General features: G+C 49.8%; 1 protein-coding gene across 1 annotated transcript in view; it reads left to right on the forward strand.

The window, feature by feature from the left end:
* Positions 1 to 14,194: 14,194 nt before the first annotated feature.
* Positions 14,195 to 21,214, forward strand: part of CD9 (CD9 molecule) — a 36,056-nt gene continuing 29,036 nt past the window's right edge. Inside the window, exon 1 of the mRNA XM_040234948.1 lies at positions 14,195 to 14,429. Coding sequence (XP_040090882.1) covers positions 14,364 to 14,429 — 66 coding nt within the window. The 5' untranslated portion in view covers positions 14,195 to 14,363. The remainder of the gene's footprint in view (positions 14,430 to 21,214) is intronic.

Consider the following 21,214-nt stretch of genomic DNA (forward strand, 5'->3'; position numbering starts at 1 on the left):
GTGTGTGTGTGGTGTGTGTATATATGATGTGTGTGTGTGTGTTTGTGGTGTGTGTGTGTGTGGTGTGTGTATATGTGGTGTGTGTGTGGTGTGTGTATATATGTGGTGTGTGTGTGGTGTGTGTATATGTGATGTGTATGTGTGTGTGTGGTGTGTGTATATGTGGTGTGTGTGTGTGTTTGTGGTGTGTGTGTGGTGTGTGTATATGTGGTGTGGGTGTGGTGTGGTGGGTGTGTGTGTAGGCTGCATAAACTCATTGCCATCTTCCCTTGTCCCTTCCAGCTGTGAGGGTTTCCTAGTGCTGTTCCTCTCTTCTGGAGGGAGCGGCGGGGGAGGGGAACAGGAGAGGAGGCGGCGTTGGGAGACACTTAGGAGAGTGTCTGTGGCAGAAATAGACTGTGTGCAAGCAAATGGGGCAGAGAGAGAGAGAAGTTCAAGCAGGGCCCCTGTAAGTGTAGTGCCGGGGGAACATTCCTGCGGTTCTCAGCACTGGGGAAAACGACTTGCAGATCTGGACAAGCCCAGGCAGGGAGGGGTGCAGTGGGATGGACCAGGGCCAGAGCTAAAAATAAGACGGTATTTCTAGCCGAACGGAAGAGTTACCATCTGTGGGACCGTGTGAGCCGAGGAGAGTGTTGGCGTCACCGGGCACAGTGAGGCCAGAAAAGTGGGGAGGGGTCACCGGGTGTCAGTCTCAGCCTTGAGAGAGGATGACGCTACCCCCAAAGAGGAGATAGCTCTCCTCTTCCTAGCCCAGAGAAGCCCAGAGTCTGGGCAGGGGAGGACCGAGGCAAAGCCTGTCCCGCAGCCGGACAAAGGCTCGGGGCAGTTGCTGCGGGCCCACCCCCCAGGCTGGCCTGACCGCCCCTCCCCCAGAGTAGCAGAGCCGGAGGGCCCGCCTCCAAACCTCCTCCCCACCGGGCCATCAAGGAACCCAAGAGTGGCCCACAGTCCGCAGTCCAGGGAAAGGAGGCAGTATTTAGTGGTTGTTCACTGTGCAGAGATGTTTCCCATAGGGTCCCACAGTGATCCTGGAAGTGAGTATTTTGTTCCTTTTGTACAGATTATGAAAACATGGTTAAGGACTTCCCTGGTGGTCCAGTGGTTAAGACTGTGCTTCCATTGCAGGGTGTCCGGGTTCAATCCCTGGTTGGGGAAGTAAGATCCCCACATGCCATGCAGCGCAGGAGAGAAAGAAAGGAAGGAAGGAGAGGAAGGAGGGTGAAAGAAGACAGAAAAGCAGGGGACTGGGGGGCACAGGGGACGATGGGAGGGTGGAGGTGGGTAGAGTTAGGGAGCCCAAGGCTCTGGCATTCTGGGGGGGGGTTTCCTGGACTGCTTGGCAGAGGTGGGTGGAAGGGTTGGGGGGACACCGGTGACAGTGTAAGCTGGGACAGCCTGAAGAAAGTCCCTGAGGCCAAGGATAATGCAGTTTTATCTAAATGTGCAGCCGCGACGAAACTACAGGAAACCCTCCACCCACCAAAGCTAGCCAAGTGTTACACCAAAGCACCCCCAGACCAGACAGCGCAGGAACGTGGGGGTGGATCATCACACACGACAGAGAAACTGATGAAACTCCCAGAGGTCAGAGACCTGGGCTCTGTTCGAGCTCTGCTTCCAGCCACCTGTGGGATACTGAAAAGCTCACCTGTAGATGCAGGCTCTTGCGTAGGGGGGAGCAGGGAGTGAGCAATAATACACACTAGCTTGGATTTGCATAAAGGTTACATCAAAACCAGGGCTTCCCTGGTAGCTCAGAGGGTAAAGCGTCTGCCTGCAATGCGGGAGACGTGGGTTCAATCCCTGTGTCCGGAAGATCCCCTGGAGAAGGAAATGGCAACCCACTCCAGTATTCTTGCCTGGAAAATCCCATGGACAGAGAGGCCTGGTGGGCTACAGTCCACGAGGTTACAAAAAGTCAGATATGACTGAGCAACTTCACTTTCTTTCTTACATCAAAACCAAAGGAGAACAGCTGGGATGGCAGGGGAGAAGGAGAGGGTAGCAGGTATGAAGAAAGTAACATGGCCGCTTACATTACCATATGTAAAACAGATAGCCAATGGGAGTTTGCTGTATGACTCAGGGAACTCAAACTGGGGCTGGATAACAGCCTAGAGGGAGATGGGAGGGATGTTCAGGTGGAAGGGGACAGGAGTAAACCTCTGGCTGATTCATGTTGATGTTTGGTAAAAACCAATGCAATACTATAAAGCAATTATCCTTCAATTAAAAACAAATAAAGAAAAAACCAAATGAGAGTCAAATGAGATCCTGAGTATGGAAGGGGCAGTGGAAATTCTCCCCATTTAATATTACAGCCAGATCTCCTAACCTTCTCCTACCATCCTCCCCACAGTATCCCTGTCTGCAAGAGGGGTTGTAGCAGGATGAATAGGACTTCAGTGGGAACTGGGAAGGGGAAAGTTACTGTAAACAAAGTAAATGACAGGGTCAAAGGTAGAAAGGCAGGAGGGAGCCCAGTTCACTCATAGAATTAAAAGGAATGCAAAGTGTTAAATCCCTGTGGGGTCTAGGATTGGACTCTGGGAAAGAAAAAGAATGTTAGTGGAAAAATGGGTGAAATCTGAATAAAATATGCAGTTTAGTTACTAGTACTATATCAATATTAACTTCTTAGTTTTGACAAATGATTTTTTTTTTTTAAGTGAACATTACGGCTTTCCTGATGGTCCAGTACTTGGGAATCCACCTGCCAAAGTAGAGGAAGGACACGGGTTTGATCCCTCATCCAGGAAGATCCCTCATCCAGGAAGATCCCACATGCTGCAGAGCAACTAAGCCCAAGTGCTGTAACTACTGAGCCTGTGCCGTGCTCTAGAGCTTGCAAGCTACAGCTACTGAAGCCTACACACCCTAGAGCCTGCGCTCCACAACAAGAGACGCCGCTGCGATGGGAAGCCTGTGCACTGCAATAAGAGAAGCCGCTTGCTGCAACAAAAGAAAGCCCAAGGGCAGCAACAAAGGCCCAGGGCAGCCACAAATATATAAATAAATTTTGAAAAGGATGTGAACATTAGGGGGAAGTTGTACTAGTTTTGCAACTTTTCTGTATAAACCTAAAATTATTCTGAAGAGTTATTAAGAAAGAGAGACCTGGAAAAGGAAATGGCTACCCACTCCAGGATTCTTGCCTGGGAAATCTCACGGACAGAGGAGCCTGGCGGGCTACAGAATATGGAGTCACAGAGAGCCAGACACAACTGGGCAGCTAATAATTTTGCCTTCACTTTTTCCTTCAATTGTAACTCATCAACATCAAGACGCTGTTATCTGTCTAGGTCAGGTGACAGTTGCCCAACTGAGGACATAGCTGTTGACGGCTGATGTGTGTTGTACAAGACCACTTGTGCAAATATGTATTTTCTCTGAAATTTTGTTTAAAAAATTTATTTACAATGCTACTTGAATGATTTCTTGTAAATGCTGTGAATCTATATTTGTTGCTTTTGTATCTGTATATTAAAGTTAATTTGCCAAAAAAAAAAAAAAGAGAGAGAGAAGGAAAAAAGACCAAAAAAAAAAAAGTATAATAGTACAAAAAGGCTAAAGCAGATAAGATGCCAGAAGAGGGAATGGGTGCTGGACATCAACACAGACCAGGTTACAGTGACCTCTTGGGGGACACCATGAGGTCCAGATTTCATCTTTCTGCAAGTGACACTCCAAGGTGATGTCCCCTCTCATCTCCCTCCCCATGGGCCCCAGGGGGCCACAGCTTCTTATGTTCAGGTTCATCTTAATTATATTTCATCTGCCCACATGTGTCTGAACCCACAGGCAAAGAACCCAGGAGCGGCTTCAGTGAGCAGGTGTGGCACCAGTCAGAGCACAGGAGTCTTGGGTTGGGGGGCAAGGATTGGAGCTGATGGGGGCGGGGGGGGGGAGGGGAATGGGGATCAGGGGAGAAGGACAAGGAGAAAGGAAGTCAGCCTCTTGTAAAAGGAGGCCCTCAGAGATTACGAAGTCTGATTTTGATGTTTATTTTGAGACAAGTCTTTTAGCTTTCCATTGCTTCTGTGACTAAGTACTGCAGATATAGTGGCTTAAAATAGCACATATTGGGACTTCCCTGATGGCCCACTGGCTAAGACTCCATGCTCTCAACACAGGAGGGCTCGGTTTCTAACTCTGGTCAGGGAACTAGATCCTACAAGCCACAGCTAAGAGTTTGCATGTAAAAAAGATCCTGCACGCCACAACGAAGATCTTGTGTACACAACTAAGACACAGCACAGCCAAACAAACAAACTTTTTTTTTTTTAATAGCACATATCACTTTAGAATTCTGCAGGTCAGAAGCCTAAAATGGGACAGTGAGGCTCTACTTGTTGCCTCTGGCAGCTCTAGGGGAGAATCTTCTTCATTGCTGTTTCCAATTTCCATTGTTGCCTGAATTCCTTGGCTTGTGGCCCCATGTCCCTCCCATCTCTGCTTGCCTTCTTCTCTGATTCTGAGCCTCCTGCCTCTTCCTCTAAGGACTCCTGGAGTACACTGGGTCCACAAGCACACTCCAGGATAACCTACTAACCTCAAGATCCTAACATAATCATATGTGCAAAATCCCTTTTGATGAGGAAGGTGATGTCTTGACAGATTTGGAGGGTTAGGAGGTGGGAATATCTCAGTTCAGTTCAGTCCCCTAGTCATGTCCAACTCTTTGTGACCCCATGGACTGCAGCACACCAGGCCCCCCTGTCCATCACCAACTCCCAGAGTTTACTCAAACTCATGTCCATCTAGTCGGTGATGCCATCCAACCATCCATCTCATCTTCTGTTGTCCCCTTCTCCTCCCGCCTTCAATCTTTCCAGGCATTAGAGTCATTTCAAATGAGTCAGCTCTTTGCATCAGGTGGCCAAAGTATTGGAGTTTCAGCTTCATCATCAGTCCTACCAATGTACACTCAGGACTGATCTCCTTTAGGATGGACTGATTGGATCTCCTTGCAGTCCAAGAGACTCTCAAGAGTCTTCTCCAACACCACAGTTCAAAAGCATCAATTCTTCAGCACTCAGCCTTCTTTATAGTCCAACTTTCACATCCATACATGACTATTGGAAAAACCATAGCCTTGACTAATTGGACCTTTGTTAGCAAAGTAACGTGTCTGCTTTTTAATATGCTGTCTAGGTTGGTCATAATTTTTCTTCCAAGGAGTAAGCATCTTTTAATTTCATGGCTGCAATCACCATCTGCAGTGATTTTGGAGCCCCCCCAAAATAAAGTCTACCACTGTTTCCACTGTTTCCCTATCTATTGCCCATGAAATGATGGGACCAGATGCCATGATCTTAGTTTTCTGAATTTTGAGCTTTAAGCCAACTTTTTCACTCTCCTCTCTCACTTTCATCAAGAGGCTCTTTAGTTCTTCTTCACTTTCTGCTATAAGGGTGGTGTCATCTGCATATCTGAGGTTATTGATATTTCTCCCAGCAATCTTGATTCCCGCTTGTGCTTCTTCCAGCCCAGCGTTTCTCATGATGTACTCTGCATAGAAGTTAAATAAGCAGGGTGACAATATACAGCCTTGACATACTCCTTTTCCTGTTTGGAACCAGTCTGTTGTTCCATGTCCAGTTCTAACTGTTGCTTTCTGACCTGCATATAGGTTTCTCAAGAGGCAGGTCAGGTGGTCTGGTATTCCCATCTCTTTCAGAATTTTCCACAGTTTATTGTGATCCACACAGTCAAAGGCTATGGCATAGTCAATAAAGCAGAAATAGATATTTTTCTGGAACTCTCTTGCTTTTTTGATGATCCAGAGGATGTTGGCAATTTGATCTCTGGTTCCTCTGCCTTTTCTAAAACTAGCTTGAACATCTGGAGACTCACAGTTCACATATTGTTGAAGCCTGGCTTGGAGAATTTTGAGCATTACTTTACTAGTGTGTGAGATGAGGGCAACTGTGTGGTAGTTTGAGCATTCTTTGGCATCGCCTTTCTTTTGGATTGGAATGAAAACTGACCTTTTCCAGTCCTGTGGCCACTGCTGAGTTTTCCAAATTTGCTGGCATATTTAGTGCAGCACTTTCACAGCACCATCTTTTAGGATTTGAAATAGGGGGTATCTAGGGAGACATTAGATTAGAAATGGCCAACAGGCCCAGGAATATCATGATGAACTTCGGGAGAGGTCAACTCAAAAGAAAAATGGAGGGAGAAAAAGGGGGCGATGCGAGTCCAGGGAGAGAGGGGAGTAGAGAACACAGGCCAGGAGGAAGACTCACCCTCTTGCAGCTTTTCCACATGTTTGCAGAGGGTTCCTCCAGGCCATCGAGGAACTGGATGCTTGGAGAACACAGAAATCAACCAAATGCAAGTGTGTTTAAAGGAGTTCACCACCAAAGCATGGACACACACACACGTGTGTGTGGTAATCAACTGTGTTCAACTCTTTTGTGACCCATGGACTGTAACCTGACAGGCTCCTTTGTTCATGGGATTTTCCAGGCAAGAATACCGGAGTGGGTTGCCATTTTCTACTCCAGGGCATCTTCCCAACCCAGGAATCCAACCCAGGTCTCCAGTGTCTCCCGCACTGCAGGCGGATTCTTTACTCACGGAGCCCCCGGGGAAGCCCAAGGAGCAGCGAAGACGTTTCTAGAAGGTAAAAGAGTGAACCAAGATGGTGCAGCACCTGAGACAGTGAGGGGGAGGTGTCTAGAGGGAAGGGCTGGTCAGCAGGGTCACAGCAAGGAGAAATGGCCACTGGTGTGGCGGCTGGGAGGCCTTAATAGCCCTTGAGAGAGGGTCCTCCTGCCGCCTTCTGCATCGGGAGGTGAAAACACCCCACGCAGATGGGCGTGGCCCGTCTTCGTCGCCCCAGCCCTGTGTCCATGTCTTACCAGCAGGTGGGGCACAAGAGCCAAAGTGGACCCTCAGCCCCAGGAGCAGGGTTTTTCCAGAAACAGGATTCTCTGAGGGAGGGGAGGAAGTCTTCCCACTCCTTCATCCTTCACCGCAGAGCCTGGAAGACCTCGCTGCCTCCATGTGATCTCTGACTCAGGGGCTTACCCAGATTTTCCCCTTCCAGTTAAAGCAAACCATGTTTTTTCCATCACTCCATTTCCCGGTTGCCTGTAGGACAAAACACCCGTCACAAACACATGCTGGAACAGGGACTCGTGCCACGGGGAATGGAGCTAAAAGCTAAAGGTGCGTGCTCAGTAACGTCGGACTCTGCTCCTCTGTTCCACACCGTGGACTGTAGCCCGCCAGGCTCTTCTGTCCAGGGGATTCTCCAGGCAAAAATACTAGAGTGAGTAGCCATGCTCTCCCTCCAGGGGATCTTTCCCATCCAGGAATCGAACCCGTGAATGGAGGAGACCTGCCATCTCCTAATTCAAAAAGTCATGGTACAGCTACTATGTATGAAGTGGATGGCTGGTGAGAGCCCACGTATAGCACTGCTGCTGCTGCTAAGTCGCTTCAGTCCTGTCCAACTCTGTGCGACCCCATAGACGGCAGCCCACCAGGCTCCCCCGTCCCTGGGATTCTCCAGGCAAGAACACTGGAGTGGGTTGCCATTGCCTTCTCCAACGCATGAAAGGGGAAAGTGAAAGTGAAGCCCCTCAGTCGTGTCTGACTCTTAACGACCCCATGGACTGCAGCCCACCAAGCTCCTCCATTCATGGGATTTTCCAGGCAAGCGTACTGGAGTGGGTTGCCATTGCCTTCTCCACATATAGCACAAGGAGGAGAAAAAAGAAGATATAATCTGTTTATAGGACATATATTAACTTAATCCTAAAAATGCACTTCAATATACTTTGTTGTTGTTCTTCTTCTTCAGTCACTAAGTTGTTCCATCTCTTTTCAATCCCATGGGCTGTAGTCCGTCAGGCTCCTCTGTCCATGGGATTTTCCAGGCAAGAATACTGGAGTGAATCCACCATGAGGATCCTAGGATCTTTATGAGGTACCTAGAACAGTCAAATGCATAGAGTCAGAAAGTGCATTGGTAGATGCCAGGGGCTGGGGGTGGTGGGGATGGGGACTTAGCATTTCATGCGGACAAAGTTTCAGGTTTAGGAAGCTGAAAGATTTGGGAGACGGATGGTAGTGAGAGCTGCATAACTGTGTGAATGTACTTAGTGCCACTGAACTGTACAGTGAAATATGATTAAAATGCTGTGTTTTATATTATGTGACCTCTGGAAGAGGAAATGGCAACCTATTCCAGTATTCTCGCCTGGAAAGTCCCATAGACAGAGGAGCTTGGAGGGTTATTCTCCCTGGGGTTGCAAAAGAGTTGAATGTAACTGAGTGACTGAGCACATGTTATGTGACTTTTACCACAATTAAAAAAAAAAAAAGACGTTAAAAAATGTTACTGTGCAGGTGAGGATCCTGAGGTGGTTCATTGGATATAATCCGAAGAGTCAGACCAAGAACGGAACTCGGATCACCTCATTCACATTCTAAGGACCCGCTTGATTTTAAGTAATTTGATGTTTCACCATGGCCCCTCCCACGGTTTCTTGAGGGCAAATGATAACAGTAATAGTACAAATAATAACAGTAATAGTAACTGTTGCCAACATTTCCTGGGCACTCCTGTGGCAGGTGAATAAAACAGTCAGGGTTCAGAATCACCCTAAGAAGGAGTTTCGGTTAGAAACTAAATGTTTCCTGAGCTCCTCCCATCTGGGCTTGTGAGCAAAGGAGGGAGAGTGGTTCAGGGAGTTGTCCTTTAGTGGTTAAGTCATGTCCGACTCTTTTGCAAGCTCACGGACTGTAGCTTACCAGGCTCCTCTGCCCATGGGATTCTCCAGGCAAGAATATTGGAGTAGGTTGCCATCTCCTTCTCCAGGGGATCTTCCCAATGCAGGGATCAGACCCGGGTTTCCTGCGTTGCAAGCAGATTCTTGACTGCTGAGCCACCAGGAAAGTCCAGGACAGAGTGAGGGGTATATTAAAAAGATAAAATCTTTCCTCTCCTTAGAGCTGTTCTCGAAAGACAGGTGGACTCTGGCTGAGCATATGAGACCTTGTCTGGTTTCCTGCCTCCCTTCAAGCCTGCCCTACACGTGGACCAAACCGTCCTCAGCCCCAGTGGGTGAGGGACAGTGACAGAGGGAAAACTCCTATGCGTGGCCACTCCTGGCAACATTAAGGAAATTCTGTTTTCTCTGCTTCTCCTTCCCCTCCTCCTTCCTTCCCTGTCTCACCCACTGTGGTGATTCCCCAGCAGCAACCTGTGGTTTCCTGCCCTGTGCCTTCGCATGTGGTTCCCTCTACCTGGAATTTCTCCCTGCCCCCCCCCCCCCACCACCCCACCAAACCCCTCATCCTCCCACCCCGCCCCTTGTCTACTGGCCCGCCTTCCAAAGTTGGCTGCCGTGTCCCCCACAGAGGTTGGAAGCCTCTTCCTTCCCTGGCAGACCTGGGGACACACCCCAGCCCCTGTGAGTTCCTAGGCCAAATCTCCCCTCTACTAGCACAAGTTCATGCATCTGGCACACAGGGAGGCCAAATAAACTGAAACGTCAGAGTTTGGAGCAAAGAAAGATTTATTGTAGGGCCATGCAAGGAGACAAGACGGGTGCCGTGTGCCCTGAAAAACCCCAGGCTCTCCAAAGGGTTTAGGTAAAGCATTTTTACAAACCAGGTGAGGGAGGTGGGAGGGGTCACAGGGTACGTGATCAGCTTGTACACAACTCTCTGATGGGCTGATGGTGAGGCAGCAGGTGGTGTCACAGGGGTGAACGTTATCAGTCCTTAGGCTTCAGGAGGCCTGGGGCTGTGTGCTCCTGGTCATCAGGTAGTTAACATCTTCCTTTCGATAAGGAGTTTTCACATCTCTGAAACAACTCGGGAAGTGTGCTTCAGATACTGCCATGTAGGTACTTTAGAGGGCTTTCCAGTTGGCTCAGTGGCAAAGTATCTGCTGGCCAAGCAGGAGATGTAGGTTCGATCCCTGGGTCAGGAAGATCCCCTGGAGAAGGAAATGGCAATCCATTCCAGGATGCTTGCCTGAAGAATTCCATGGACAGAGGAGCCTGGCAGTCTACACTCCGTGAGGTCACAAAGAGTCAGACGTGATTTAGTAACTAAACAGCAACAACAAGGTACTTCAGAGAGGAGCTAAAGCAGAGGATATGGGGGAGGCCTGTCCTGGGGAAGTACATCCTGAACAAAGACTCCTGGAGCTTAGTCTGGCCTGCACTGGGATTCTTCCAGGTGAGACAGAGGGTGTTGTCCTCTCAGGATCCCCTGTGTCCAGGACACACAGCAGGCTCCCCAGAAACACCTGAAGAAGAAGTGAATGAGCTGCCCTGACTCTGACCTCCCCTGGCCGCCCCCTCACACACTCATCCCCTCTCCCTGTTTGCCACCTTCTCTCCAGCCTCCACTCTGCTGTCCCACTTCAGTTCACCCCTGGGTCTCTGACCTGAACCCACATCCTCCTGATGTACCTCTGTGGGCCCCCAGATCATCTCCATCTCTAGCGGCCTCACTCCCCAACCGCAGATGTTCTCGCCTTTCAGTATTAGTCGCTCAGTTGTGTCTGACTCTTTTCGACTCTTTGGATGGCAGCCCGTCAGACTCTTCTGTCCATGCAATGCTCCAGGCAAGAATACTTGAGTGGGTTGCCTTTCCCTTCTCCAGGGGATCCCTCCCTTCATGACCCAGGGATCAAACCCAGGTCTCCTGCTTTGAAGGCAGATTCTTTACCGTCTGAGCCACAGTCTAAGCCTCCAGCACTCTGAGCCAAGGTCTGGAGACACAGACAATGGTCCTTAGAGTCAAGCGGCCTTCTGCCTGCCCCTCCTGCTCCCCCACCACACAACTACCCAAAACACAGGTTCCCCTCGCTTAAATCCACCAGTGATCCCTCACCCCCAAGGGCAGAGTCCAGTGCCAGGAGGCACCTCTAGCTAGATGCCCACCTCACTTCCCCACACACCTCCCCACTACTGTGAGTTCCAGCCCAGACTCCAGACAGCCCCTGCCCTAACTTTGCCCAATTCTCCCTTGATTACAACCACTTTTCAAGGCACTCTGCAGCCTGCTTCCCTATTTGGGTCAAAAGTCTGCTTTGAGCTCCCCTGGCCTTCAAGCCTCACTCCTTGTGGTCATGTAACAGGCTCAGTCACCTCCTCCTCTAAGAATATACCCTCATGTGCCTGGATACTGAAACCACATTTGGCCTGAATGAACAAATTGGTGAGACAAATTTAACAGTGGTAATAAACAGAGCAAAATATAATTTCAAATTGGTAATACACGTTGTTTCGGGTGGGTGTTATTTTGAGTTATGTTCTTTTTGCCTATTGGTATTTTCTGTTTTGGTAATTAAGGAAGTTTTGCTTCTGTCATTTAAAAAAAAGGAAACTTCATTTTGAAAAAAAAAAAATGTGAAAGGGTTTGGGGTTTTTAAAAGTAGAGGGAATCTCTTTATCCTTTGGTGAGAACCAGGAAAGGAATGTTTAAGGAGGCATGGAATTTTTACAAGTGAAGAGGGGATGGTTAGCCAGCCAGAGGGAACACACCACATGCCACTTGCAGGGCTGGGGTGCTGTGGAGGGCAAAATAAGGAATTTTGACTTAAGTTATTGAATGTAGAAGAGCTGCGGAAAGTATTTTTTCCTTCCAGTTTCTTTGAGATGTCAACTGCAAACTGGCACTTTCCAAGAGCATTGCCAGTGACTGAACAGCAAGGGCATTTGCCCTCTGCCTCTGCAGAGATTGAGCCCTGCACTGCTGCAGCTGCTGACCTTAAACACCCCGAGGGGGTTCAGGGTGGAGAGTGAGGCACTCTGTGCTCCAGGGAACCTGGTGGAACTGGTTTTTATACAGTTGGATATTTTCAGGAACAAATTTTATGATTCCAGTCCTTGCCATCTTCTATCTAGAAAAGCACTAAATCCCTTCATGATGACATCAAATCCTCGTGACTAGCAGAAAACCTTTTGTAAAATGAGTGCTTGATGGTATCAAACCCCGTTCACCAAAATCTTGTATATTGACCGTCCTCCCACTGCCCCTTTGGAGCAGTCTCTCAGAGCTATCTGCAGTGCTGCCTCCTGGGCTGCAGTCCTCATTTTGCCCCAAATAAAACTTAACTCACAACTCTCACATTGTGCATCTTTTTTAGTTGACAGAGATATAATTGACGTACAGCACTGTATATGTTTAAGATGTATGACATAATGACTTGACTCATGTACATCATGAAATGATTACCACAGTGAGTTTAGTGAATATCCATGTTTCATATACATACATGAAAGAAACAGAAAAATATTTATGTTTTTCATTGTCCTGAGAACTCTTAGGATTTGTTTTCTCAACAGTTTTCCTTATAACTTACAGCACTGTTGACTATATTTATCATATTGTACATTAAATCCCTAGTACTTATTTATCTTACAAATGGAAGTTTGTACCTTTTGATTGCCTTCATCCAATTCCCCTTCTCCTATCTCCCCACCTCCACCTCTGGTAACCACAAATCTAATCTCTGTCTCTGAGCTTGTTTGCTTGTTTTTTAAGTATAATTGACCTACAACATGTGTCAGTTCCTGATACATACATAACAGTGATTCGATATTTCTATACATTTTGAAATGATCACCACAGTAACTCTAGTTATTATCTGTCACTGTCCAAAGATATCACATAATTATTGACTATATTCCCTACACTGTACATTTCATACCCATGACTCATTTATTTTGCAACTGAAAGTTTGTACCTCCTAATCTCCCTCACCTATTTCTCTCCTCCCCCTACCCACCTCCACTTGGCAACCAACTGTTGGTATCTCTGTATCTGTTTCTGGTTAGTTATACTTTTTTTTTTTAGATTCCATTTGTCTTTCTCTCTCTGATTTATTTCACTTAGCAAAATACCCTCTAGGTTCATCTATGTGGTTGAAAGTTTTCCTTCTTTTTATGGGTAATATTTCATCATATTTTTTTTCTTTATCTATTCATCTATTGATGGACACTTCTGTTGTTTCCATATCTTGGCTGCTAGAAATAATGTTACAATGAACATAGGGGTGCAAATATATTTCCAAACAGTGTTTTCATTTTCTTTGGACAAATACCCAGGAGTGGAATTGCTGCGTAGTTCTATTTTTAATTTTTTAAAGAACCTCCATACTGCTTTCCATAGTGGTTGTATCAATTTGTATTCCCTCCCAACAGTTTTGGGGGCTTTCCCAGTGGCTCAGCTGGTAAAGAATCTGCCTGCAATGCGGGACACCTGGGTTCAGTCCCTGGGTTGGGAAGATCCCCTGGAGGAGAGCATGGCAACTCATGCCAGTATTCTTGCCCGGATAATCCCATGGACAGAGGCGCCTGGTGGGCTGCAGTCCATGGGGTCGCAAAGAGTTGGATACAACTGAGCAACTAAGCACAGCCCAACAATCTAGGAGGGTTCTCTTTTCTCCACATTCTAGCCAACATTTGTCATTTGCTGGACATTTTGGAGCAGAGGAGAAACACCCTAAGAACTCTGGCACAGGAACTCAAAGATGTGGCAGTGGGCAGTGTCAAGGGCAAGAAAGAGGGTGATGAGGAGAAGAGGCAAGAACAGAAGCCAGGCTACAGCCTTTCTCTTCTCTGGGGCATCTGAACCACAAATCCAGGAAGCAACCCCACATTGCCCAGCTCTCAGACCTATTACTATTCATTGATGGTATTTCAGGATTACTTCCATAAGCCCCTACGAATCCTCCCATCCGGAAGGCAAGCCTCCATGTGCCGAGTGAAGAGTGTGCTTCAGAGTCAAAGTGTTCAAGGAGCCACCCCAGGAAGACAGAAACAGGGCAGTTTCTCTTCAAATCGGGCCCCAAGCAAGAAGAGCCCTCATTCTGCGGGCCACCTTGGGTAAGGGGCCTCTGCCCTCACCACCCACCGGGGAAGTTCTTCCTAGGGTAGAGGGCTCGGGAGGCGCAGAATCCAGGAGAGAACCGAAAGGAGTGAGGCCTTCACATAATTCCAGGATGAAATCGGCCAAGGATGACGGCCTAGAAAGACTCCAGGACGGTTGGGAGGAAAGGGAAGGCAAGGCGGGAAGTCAGGTCCAGCCAACTAGGTGGGGAGCACCGAGCCAGAGGCGGCAGGAGCCGCGGGCCCCCGGACCTGGGCGGGGCGTGGCAGGTGGGCCGGGGGCGGGGCCTGCGGGGCGTGGGGGGGCGGGGCCGGGGCCCGGCACATGCGCACCGAGGCGTCGCGCGCCCGAGGAGTGGCACTTTTTAAAAGTGCAGCCCGGAGGCCAGCCAGCAGCAGCGCGCACCTCAGTCCACAACCCGGTCCCGCCCGTCCCGGCCTCACGCGGCCCCGTTTCACATCTGTCCAACCCAGGCCACTCTAGCTCGCATCATGCCGGTCAAAGGAGGCACCAAGTGCATCAAATACCTGCTGTTTGGATTTAACTTCATCTTCTGGGTGAGTGAGTGCGACTGCCGCGCGCGCCTCTCGGGGGCCACCTGTCCGCCCGGCGCACTCAGTCCGCGATCGGTCTTGCCGGGCACCCGCCCCGTCTGCGCGGGGAAGACTCCTGGCGGGGAGGAGAGGGCGCTGCGGCAGCCAGCTAACTCCTCGGCCCGAGTCGAGACGGGCGGGGCGGGCGGGTAGGTCCGGGGCGCGTCCGAAGCGAGGCGGGCGGCTGACGAGCCCTGATGAGCTGCGGGTGGAGTTGGGGTCTGCTCCCACCCCGAACCCCTCAGAGTGCAGGAGGAAGAATCAGAGCACCTCTCTGCTGGGGACTTAAGGCCCTGATCGTGGGAGGCTGTGGCGGACTGTGCGGCTCGTGAGCCGGGCGGGGTCCCCCGAGTATCCGGGGCCGCGAGGAGGCGAAGGATGCGGACGCCAAAAGGGACTAATGATTCGCCGGGGACGCTCAGCCAAGAGCTGTTGGCACGTTTGCACGGGAGGGGAAGGGACGCCCCCACCGCGGGTGCCGGCGTCCCGGGACCCCATTCGTGAATGAAAGCCGGGGTCCCTCCTGCACCCTCGAGCTCTCAGACTGATTCTGAGCCGGTGTGAGAAAGTCCGAGCTCCCTCGAAACTACCTGAAAGACTAGCTTGTCTTGATTTTCTTTTTCCCTAAAGGGCGATAAGTATCTGGACTGGAGAGAACTCCGAGACAGTTGGGGAGAGTTGGGGCCGATGCTTATCGGCGCCCGTGTGGGATGAGTCCCGTGTTTCTCCATTTCCGGGAGGGATCAGGTGGCCACCCCACCTCCTTCCCCGCCAGCCCACCCAGAAGCCGGGTGGGGCCTCGGGGAGCGGACTGTCACCTGGGGAGGTCGCAGGCCTGGGAGTTCCAGGACTCCCGCTGCCGGCTACTGGCAGCTTCTCAGCCTACGGCAGCCTGAGGCGGGGAGAGGCCCCTCGGAGCCCTCCCTAGGGGGATTAAGGGGCCACCCAGAGACAGAGGCAAGGGGTAGGGGACTTGGTGTCCTAGTTCCAGGGCCACTTCCCGCGCTCACAGGTGGACGATTTTTGCCCCTGTGCCACTCTCCAGAGAGAGATGGCTATAGAAGCAGGGGCATGCCACAGGAGGCTTGTAACAAAACTGTACTTATTCACTCGGATCTGTTTCCCCATGAGCCCCAGGGAGAAGTCTCCCAAGATTTACTCCTCTCCCTGGAGCTGACGGGGTATGAGATGGACCTGCCCTTGCTCAAGTCATCACACCAAACACCTGCCCTAGTGAAGGTGGAGCGTAGACGTGCCCTGCCCAGCCCAAGGCCTGCTCTAGAGAGACCCTCCGGCTATTCCCATCAGTCCCAGCAGCCACCCAGCTAGCTGCCAGCCTGGCTTCCTCCTCACCCCCACCGAGACACCAGAAAAGAATGTGGAAGGCAGGCTAGCCCCGCCTTTCCCCACCCTAGCCCTTTGAGTTTTCCTCTAGCCCCTCCCTAGCACCTTCTTTCCCCTGCTTAGTCCCCTGGTGACTCCTTGGCTTCCCAGGTGGCGCTAGTGGTAAAGAACCCACCTGCCAGTCCAGGAGATGCAAGAGACATGGGTTCGACCCCTGGGTCGGGAAAATCCCCTGGAGGAGGAGGGCACAGGAAGCCACTCCAGTATTTTTGCCTAGAGAATGCCATGGGCAGAGGAGCCTGGCAGAGCCTGGTGGGAGACTCCCAGACCTCTCCGGCAGCCTCCAGCCTGCCACCCCACCCATGTCCAGAGCTGCCCCAACCTTGGGCATCAGTGCTGCTGATGGGCAGTGTCACCTAAAACAGATGACTCATTCTGGGTGTAGAATTAGGAATGACTTTCGAGGTCATCCTGTCCAACTTCTTCACAGAAAAGAAGTGGGAACCGGAACTGGACTGATCCGATCAGCATCACGGGAACCAAGCCAATACCTCAGCCCCTAGATCCTTTAGGTCCTGTCCTCTTACTTCTCCATCGCAAAACCAACAAGGGGACCTGGTAACGGGTGGTGTGGGGGGTAAGCAGTAGCTGCATGAATCTGAATCAACTATTGTTGTCGTTGTTGTTTCGTCGCTAATTTGTGTCCAGCTCTTTTGTGACCCCATGGACTGTAGCCCACCAGGCTCCTCTGTCTGTGGGATTTCCCTGACAAGAATACTAGAGTGGATTGCCATTTCCTTCTCCAGGGGATCTTCCCGACCCAGTGATCAAACCCACGTCTCCTGCACTGGCAGGAGGATTCATTACCACTGAGCCACCAGGGAAGCCCATTGTTCAGCACTCCTGTATTAAGGTCCCTATAGAGGACTTTAGAGCCCTCATGTCCTAGGAGGTGATGGAGTAAAGGAACACTGTGATCCCTTGTGCAGCACGGTACAGCCTGCAAAGTCCTTTTCCAAGTTCCACAATACGGTCAGAGCAGAAAGCATTATCCCCGTTTTTACCAATGACCAGGAAACCCGTTCCCAGAGAGGTTCTGTAACTTAGCCAGGGTCAGGTGGCTGGAGAGCATCAGAGATAAGTTTGAAAACAGGTCCGATGGGCTGCAGTGTACCCAGTGCACTTTTTGTCACCGCTAGCCACCATACCCAGTTGGATGAGAATGACAGGAGGGTGGCAACAAGCCCTCAAAAAGTGATTTTTAAGGGAAGCTGTGACCTGAGGGAACTCCTTGCTTGGATCGTTATGTCGTCACTTCCCTTTCTCTCTTGAGACTCAGGATTTATAAATTCAGTGTTTGGGACCTGATATGGGCCTTAAAGAGCAGGAGTTGGGAGGGTAGGAATCACCCATACCTCATGGCCAGGGGATGCTGAGACGGGTGGTCCAGCAGGGATCCAGAGAGGAGAGGCCCACCTCGATGGCAAGGGCAATCAAGGAGGGAGGGTGTACCTCTTCCCTGGCCCCCATTCTCATTCCTGAGGGACCCTCGGTGACAGCACAGCCTGCACCACCTGCCCCCCACCCCCCAAAGTAAGATCCCTGGTGCCTGCAGCCAAGTCAGCAGTCACTCTGTCCTTCCAGTGGCCCCAGGACTCTTAACTTCCCAGTTCCGTTTCAATTGTTTCTGGGTTTCCTTCGACCTGCTTGCTCACCCACCCTCCAGAAAAGATTGAGAGGGGAAACCTGTTGTGATGCCAGAGTGGCATGCTCAGCTGTTTAGTGGGGAACCAGAGCTGGGCCAGGCCAGGCTTTCCCATTCTACCCTCACCTCCCTCTGCCCCTTTGCTCACTGTGTCCCCCCACCTCATCCCTGTCCCCTCCCTCACTGATGGGAAGAGCAGGGAATTTCTCTTTCCAGAGAAACAGTATCTCCTGGGCCTAAGACAGGCTTCGTGGAAACCAGAGTTCAAGGTTAGTCAGCTCTGCCCTCAGCCCACTTTGAGCATGTCACTTTTGTTTGTGTGTGTGTGTGTTTTATTTAGCTGTGGCATGTGGAATCTAGTTTCTTGACCAGGGCTTGAATCCATAACCCCCTGCATTGGGAGCATAGTCTTAACCACTGGACCACTAACGAAGTCCCGAGCAGGTCACTTTTTTTTTCCTCTTAATATATACATTTTATTGAAATATAGTTGACTTACAGTGTTTCAGGCATGCAGCAAGATGATTCAGTTACGCACATAACACATTTATTATTTTTGAAGTTATTTTCCATTATAGGTTATTAGAAGATAATGACTATAGTTCCCTGTGCTATACAGTAACCAAGCAGGTCATTTTTGAACTCCATAGCTCAGCTTCCTCATCTGTAAGACTAGTGAGTTGGAGCAAATGGTCCCAAAAGGTCAGCCTAAGAAACCAGCCCCACCCCCGTGACCTACAGCGAAGGACATTCCCACACAACCCAGAATAGGAGTCCGGAAATGGAACTGTATAGTGAGTACCCAGGCTTGGCTCAGAGAGTGGCTTCATTTGACCTTTATTTCTGGGACCTGAGTCTTGCCTCTCTTTCCTATTAACCCTGGAGTTGCCTCCAGTCCTCCTGGTTGAGGTCTCCCCCTGGGTGAGCTTTTCATGGTAGTGCTGCCCAATGGTCAGAGCACCGGCAGCTCTGGGTTCGATTTCCGCATCATCACGTGAAGCTGGTGCCTGCCCCCCCCCCTCCTCGCCCCGGGGTGGCTATGGGTTACACAAGCAGGTGCTTGTGATGCACTTGGCCCAGGAGCTTAGTCCTGGGTGCAGAATAAGCTTCCAGCTGTGGCTCTTATCATCCCTGAGGGGAAAGGACGTAGGGAGGGTGGGAGCCACTGCCTGAGAAGTGTGGAATGAAACCAGAGAGGTAGCCAGGTGCACACCCCTCGTCCACACACGTCCAGGCTTCTCCTCCTCCTGCGTCACAGCCAGCCTCGTTCCTCCACCCACCTCTGCGATCCCCACTTCAGGACACTGACTCCATGTCATGAATGGCCCCACCTCTGGAAATCAAACTGCGGAGGCGCTGGGATTCGGGGTCTGGGTCGGGGATGGACCAGCAGGGGTGGCGCTGGCTGATGCCCCTCCTACCTAACCTGCGGCTTCCCCTCAGAGACTGTTTGCTCATTGCTGGGCTCGGCAGGCCGCTGGGCTCTTGCATGAAATGGCTTCCACCCTTTGGCACCCGGACAGCCGGAGCCCGGCAAGAGCCGGCTGTGTTTGCACAGAGCCTGGCAGGTTAGGGGAGAGGGGAGGGGAGGCCAGGTGTCTGCCTCTGCTCAGGAAAATAGGACTTCTCCCTGCCTGGCTCCTGATGGCTTTTACCCCCTCCACTTTGCCCTCCAGTGGTTATCAACAACAGGTCTGACTCCTGATGGGGGCCCTGGGGGTGGGGGGCGGGGATTCCTACACGGGCACACACACTCTACTCTTTTTTCAAAGTGGCCTATAGCACCATTCCAGACCTTCCTCTTTGTGCTCAAACGAAACCACTGCTGGTGCAGAACTGTTTTGATAAACAGCCCTTCGGAGGGCTGTCCTCATCGGAATGCTTACTCTGCTAAATGAAGCCTTCTGTGGTTTTAGACCTCACCCATCAGTGTTCTCACGCTTTTCCTTTTTGTGTCCAAGGCGAATCTTCCCTCTCACACACAGAACTGTGTGTCCGTGTTTGATGTGTCTTGTTTTCTTGTTCAATTCCATGTTTTCCTGTTCAATTCCATTTTGCAAGGAGGCTCTCCTTTTGGGATCCGTTGCACTGTCTGGGCCTTAATACCCCTGGGACTTAACACAAGCACCTTTTCTACTGAAGAACACAAGCCTTGATCGGCGTTCTTGGGCCCCTCTGTCTGAGGTGAGGGGCCTGAAGTCACAGGTCACCATGGTGCTCCTGTGGCCTCCTTGGCAGATAGTCTGGGCAGAGGAGCGTGGAGAAGTTTCTCAAAGCCGCGTGTTTATATTCTGTGTTCCCGCCGCCTCCAGAATAGGATCAGGGGAACTTTACTGGGGGCCGCCGCAGGTCTTTTCAACCAAAGTCTTGCAGAAACCATCATTCCCTCTAACCTACAGAAGAGCACTGATTTCATCGTTTGGGAACTTGAAAATCTGGGGAAGAGAATGTCAGACCCAGGTTCACCCAGAGATCATCCTTTGCAACGAAGGGAATTCAGGAGATCAAAAGTGCTAAACAATACTTTTTTTTTTTTGAATTTATGTTTTCCAAGTCTAACTGCAGATACTTGCCTGTTTCGTTCCGTGGAAAAAGTAACACTGGTCCAGGGACATGTTCGTTTTCCGTCAGACGATGGCAGGCAGCTGTGGAAAGCAACATCCTGTGTCCAGATGAGATAATTTTATTTTAATTACATCCATCCAGTAATTCTTCCCCACCACCGAAAAAACACTGACTTCTGGATAGTTTTTAAATACTGCATGCTGTCATCCTTGACTGGCAGGTCTGAATTTTGGGGGGCGGGGGGAAGACCCCATGAAATCAGTAGGACCTTCCTCCAAAATTATAATGATTTGACATTTGTATATCCTGAAAAATGAGCACCAGAGTAAGTCTAGGTACCATCTGTCACCAATGTCACAGCATTCTTTTTTATTCAATATATATCACATCTTTTTATCCATTTACAGTTACGTTGTTTCCATACCTCGGCTATTGTAAATAGTGCCGCAATGAACATCAAGGTGCATATGTCTTTTTCTTGAAATGAGAGTGATTTTCAAATTTGCAAAACAGTATCACTGACTATAGTTGCCATGCTATATGTTACACATAATAAATGACTTATTTATTTTATAACTAAAGATTTTGTACCTCTGGATCTCCTTCACCTATTTCACGCCCCATCCCCCAGCCTTCTTCCCGTCTGGCAGCCACCCATCTGTTCTCTGTGTCTGTGGGTTTGGTTTGTTCATTTTTGTTGTTTGTCAGATTTCACCTAACATAATACCTTCCACTTCTATCCGTGTTGTCACAAATGGCACAATTTCTGTCTTTTCTTTATGGCTGAATAATATTCTGTTGTGTATATGTGTGTGTGTAAATATGTGTGTGTGTGTATATATATATATATAATATACACACACCACATCTTCTTTATCCATTTACATTTACATTGCTACCATATCTTGGCAATAGCTGTTTGCAGTAGTAAATAGTGCTGCAGTGAACATCAGGGTGCATGTAACTTTTCAAATTAGTATTTTCATGTTCCTTGGATATGTAACTGCAAGTGAAATTGCTGGATCGCTTCCATTTTTAATCTTCTGAGGAACCTCTTTACTGGCTGCACCAGTTTACACGCCCACCAAGACTACACAAGGATCCCTTTCTCCACATCCTCGTCAACGCCTGTTAC

This window comes from Oryx dammah, unplaced genomic scaffold, assembly GCF_014754425.2.
Source record: "Oryx dammah isolate SB20612 unplaced genomic scaffold, SCBI_Odam_1.1 HiC_scaffold_29, whole genome shotgun sequence".
In the NCBI taxonomy this organism is placed as follows: domain Eukaryota; kingdom Metazoa; phylum Chordata; class Mammalia; order Artiodactyla; family Bovidae; genus Oryx; species Oryx dammah.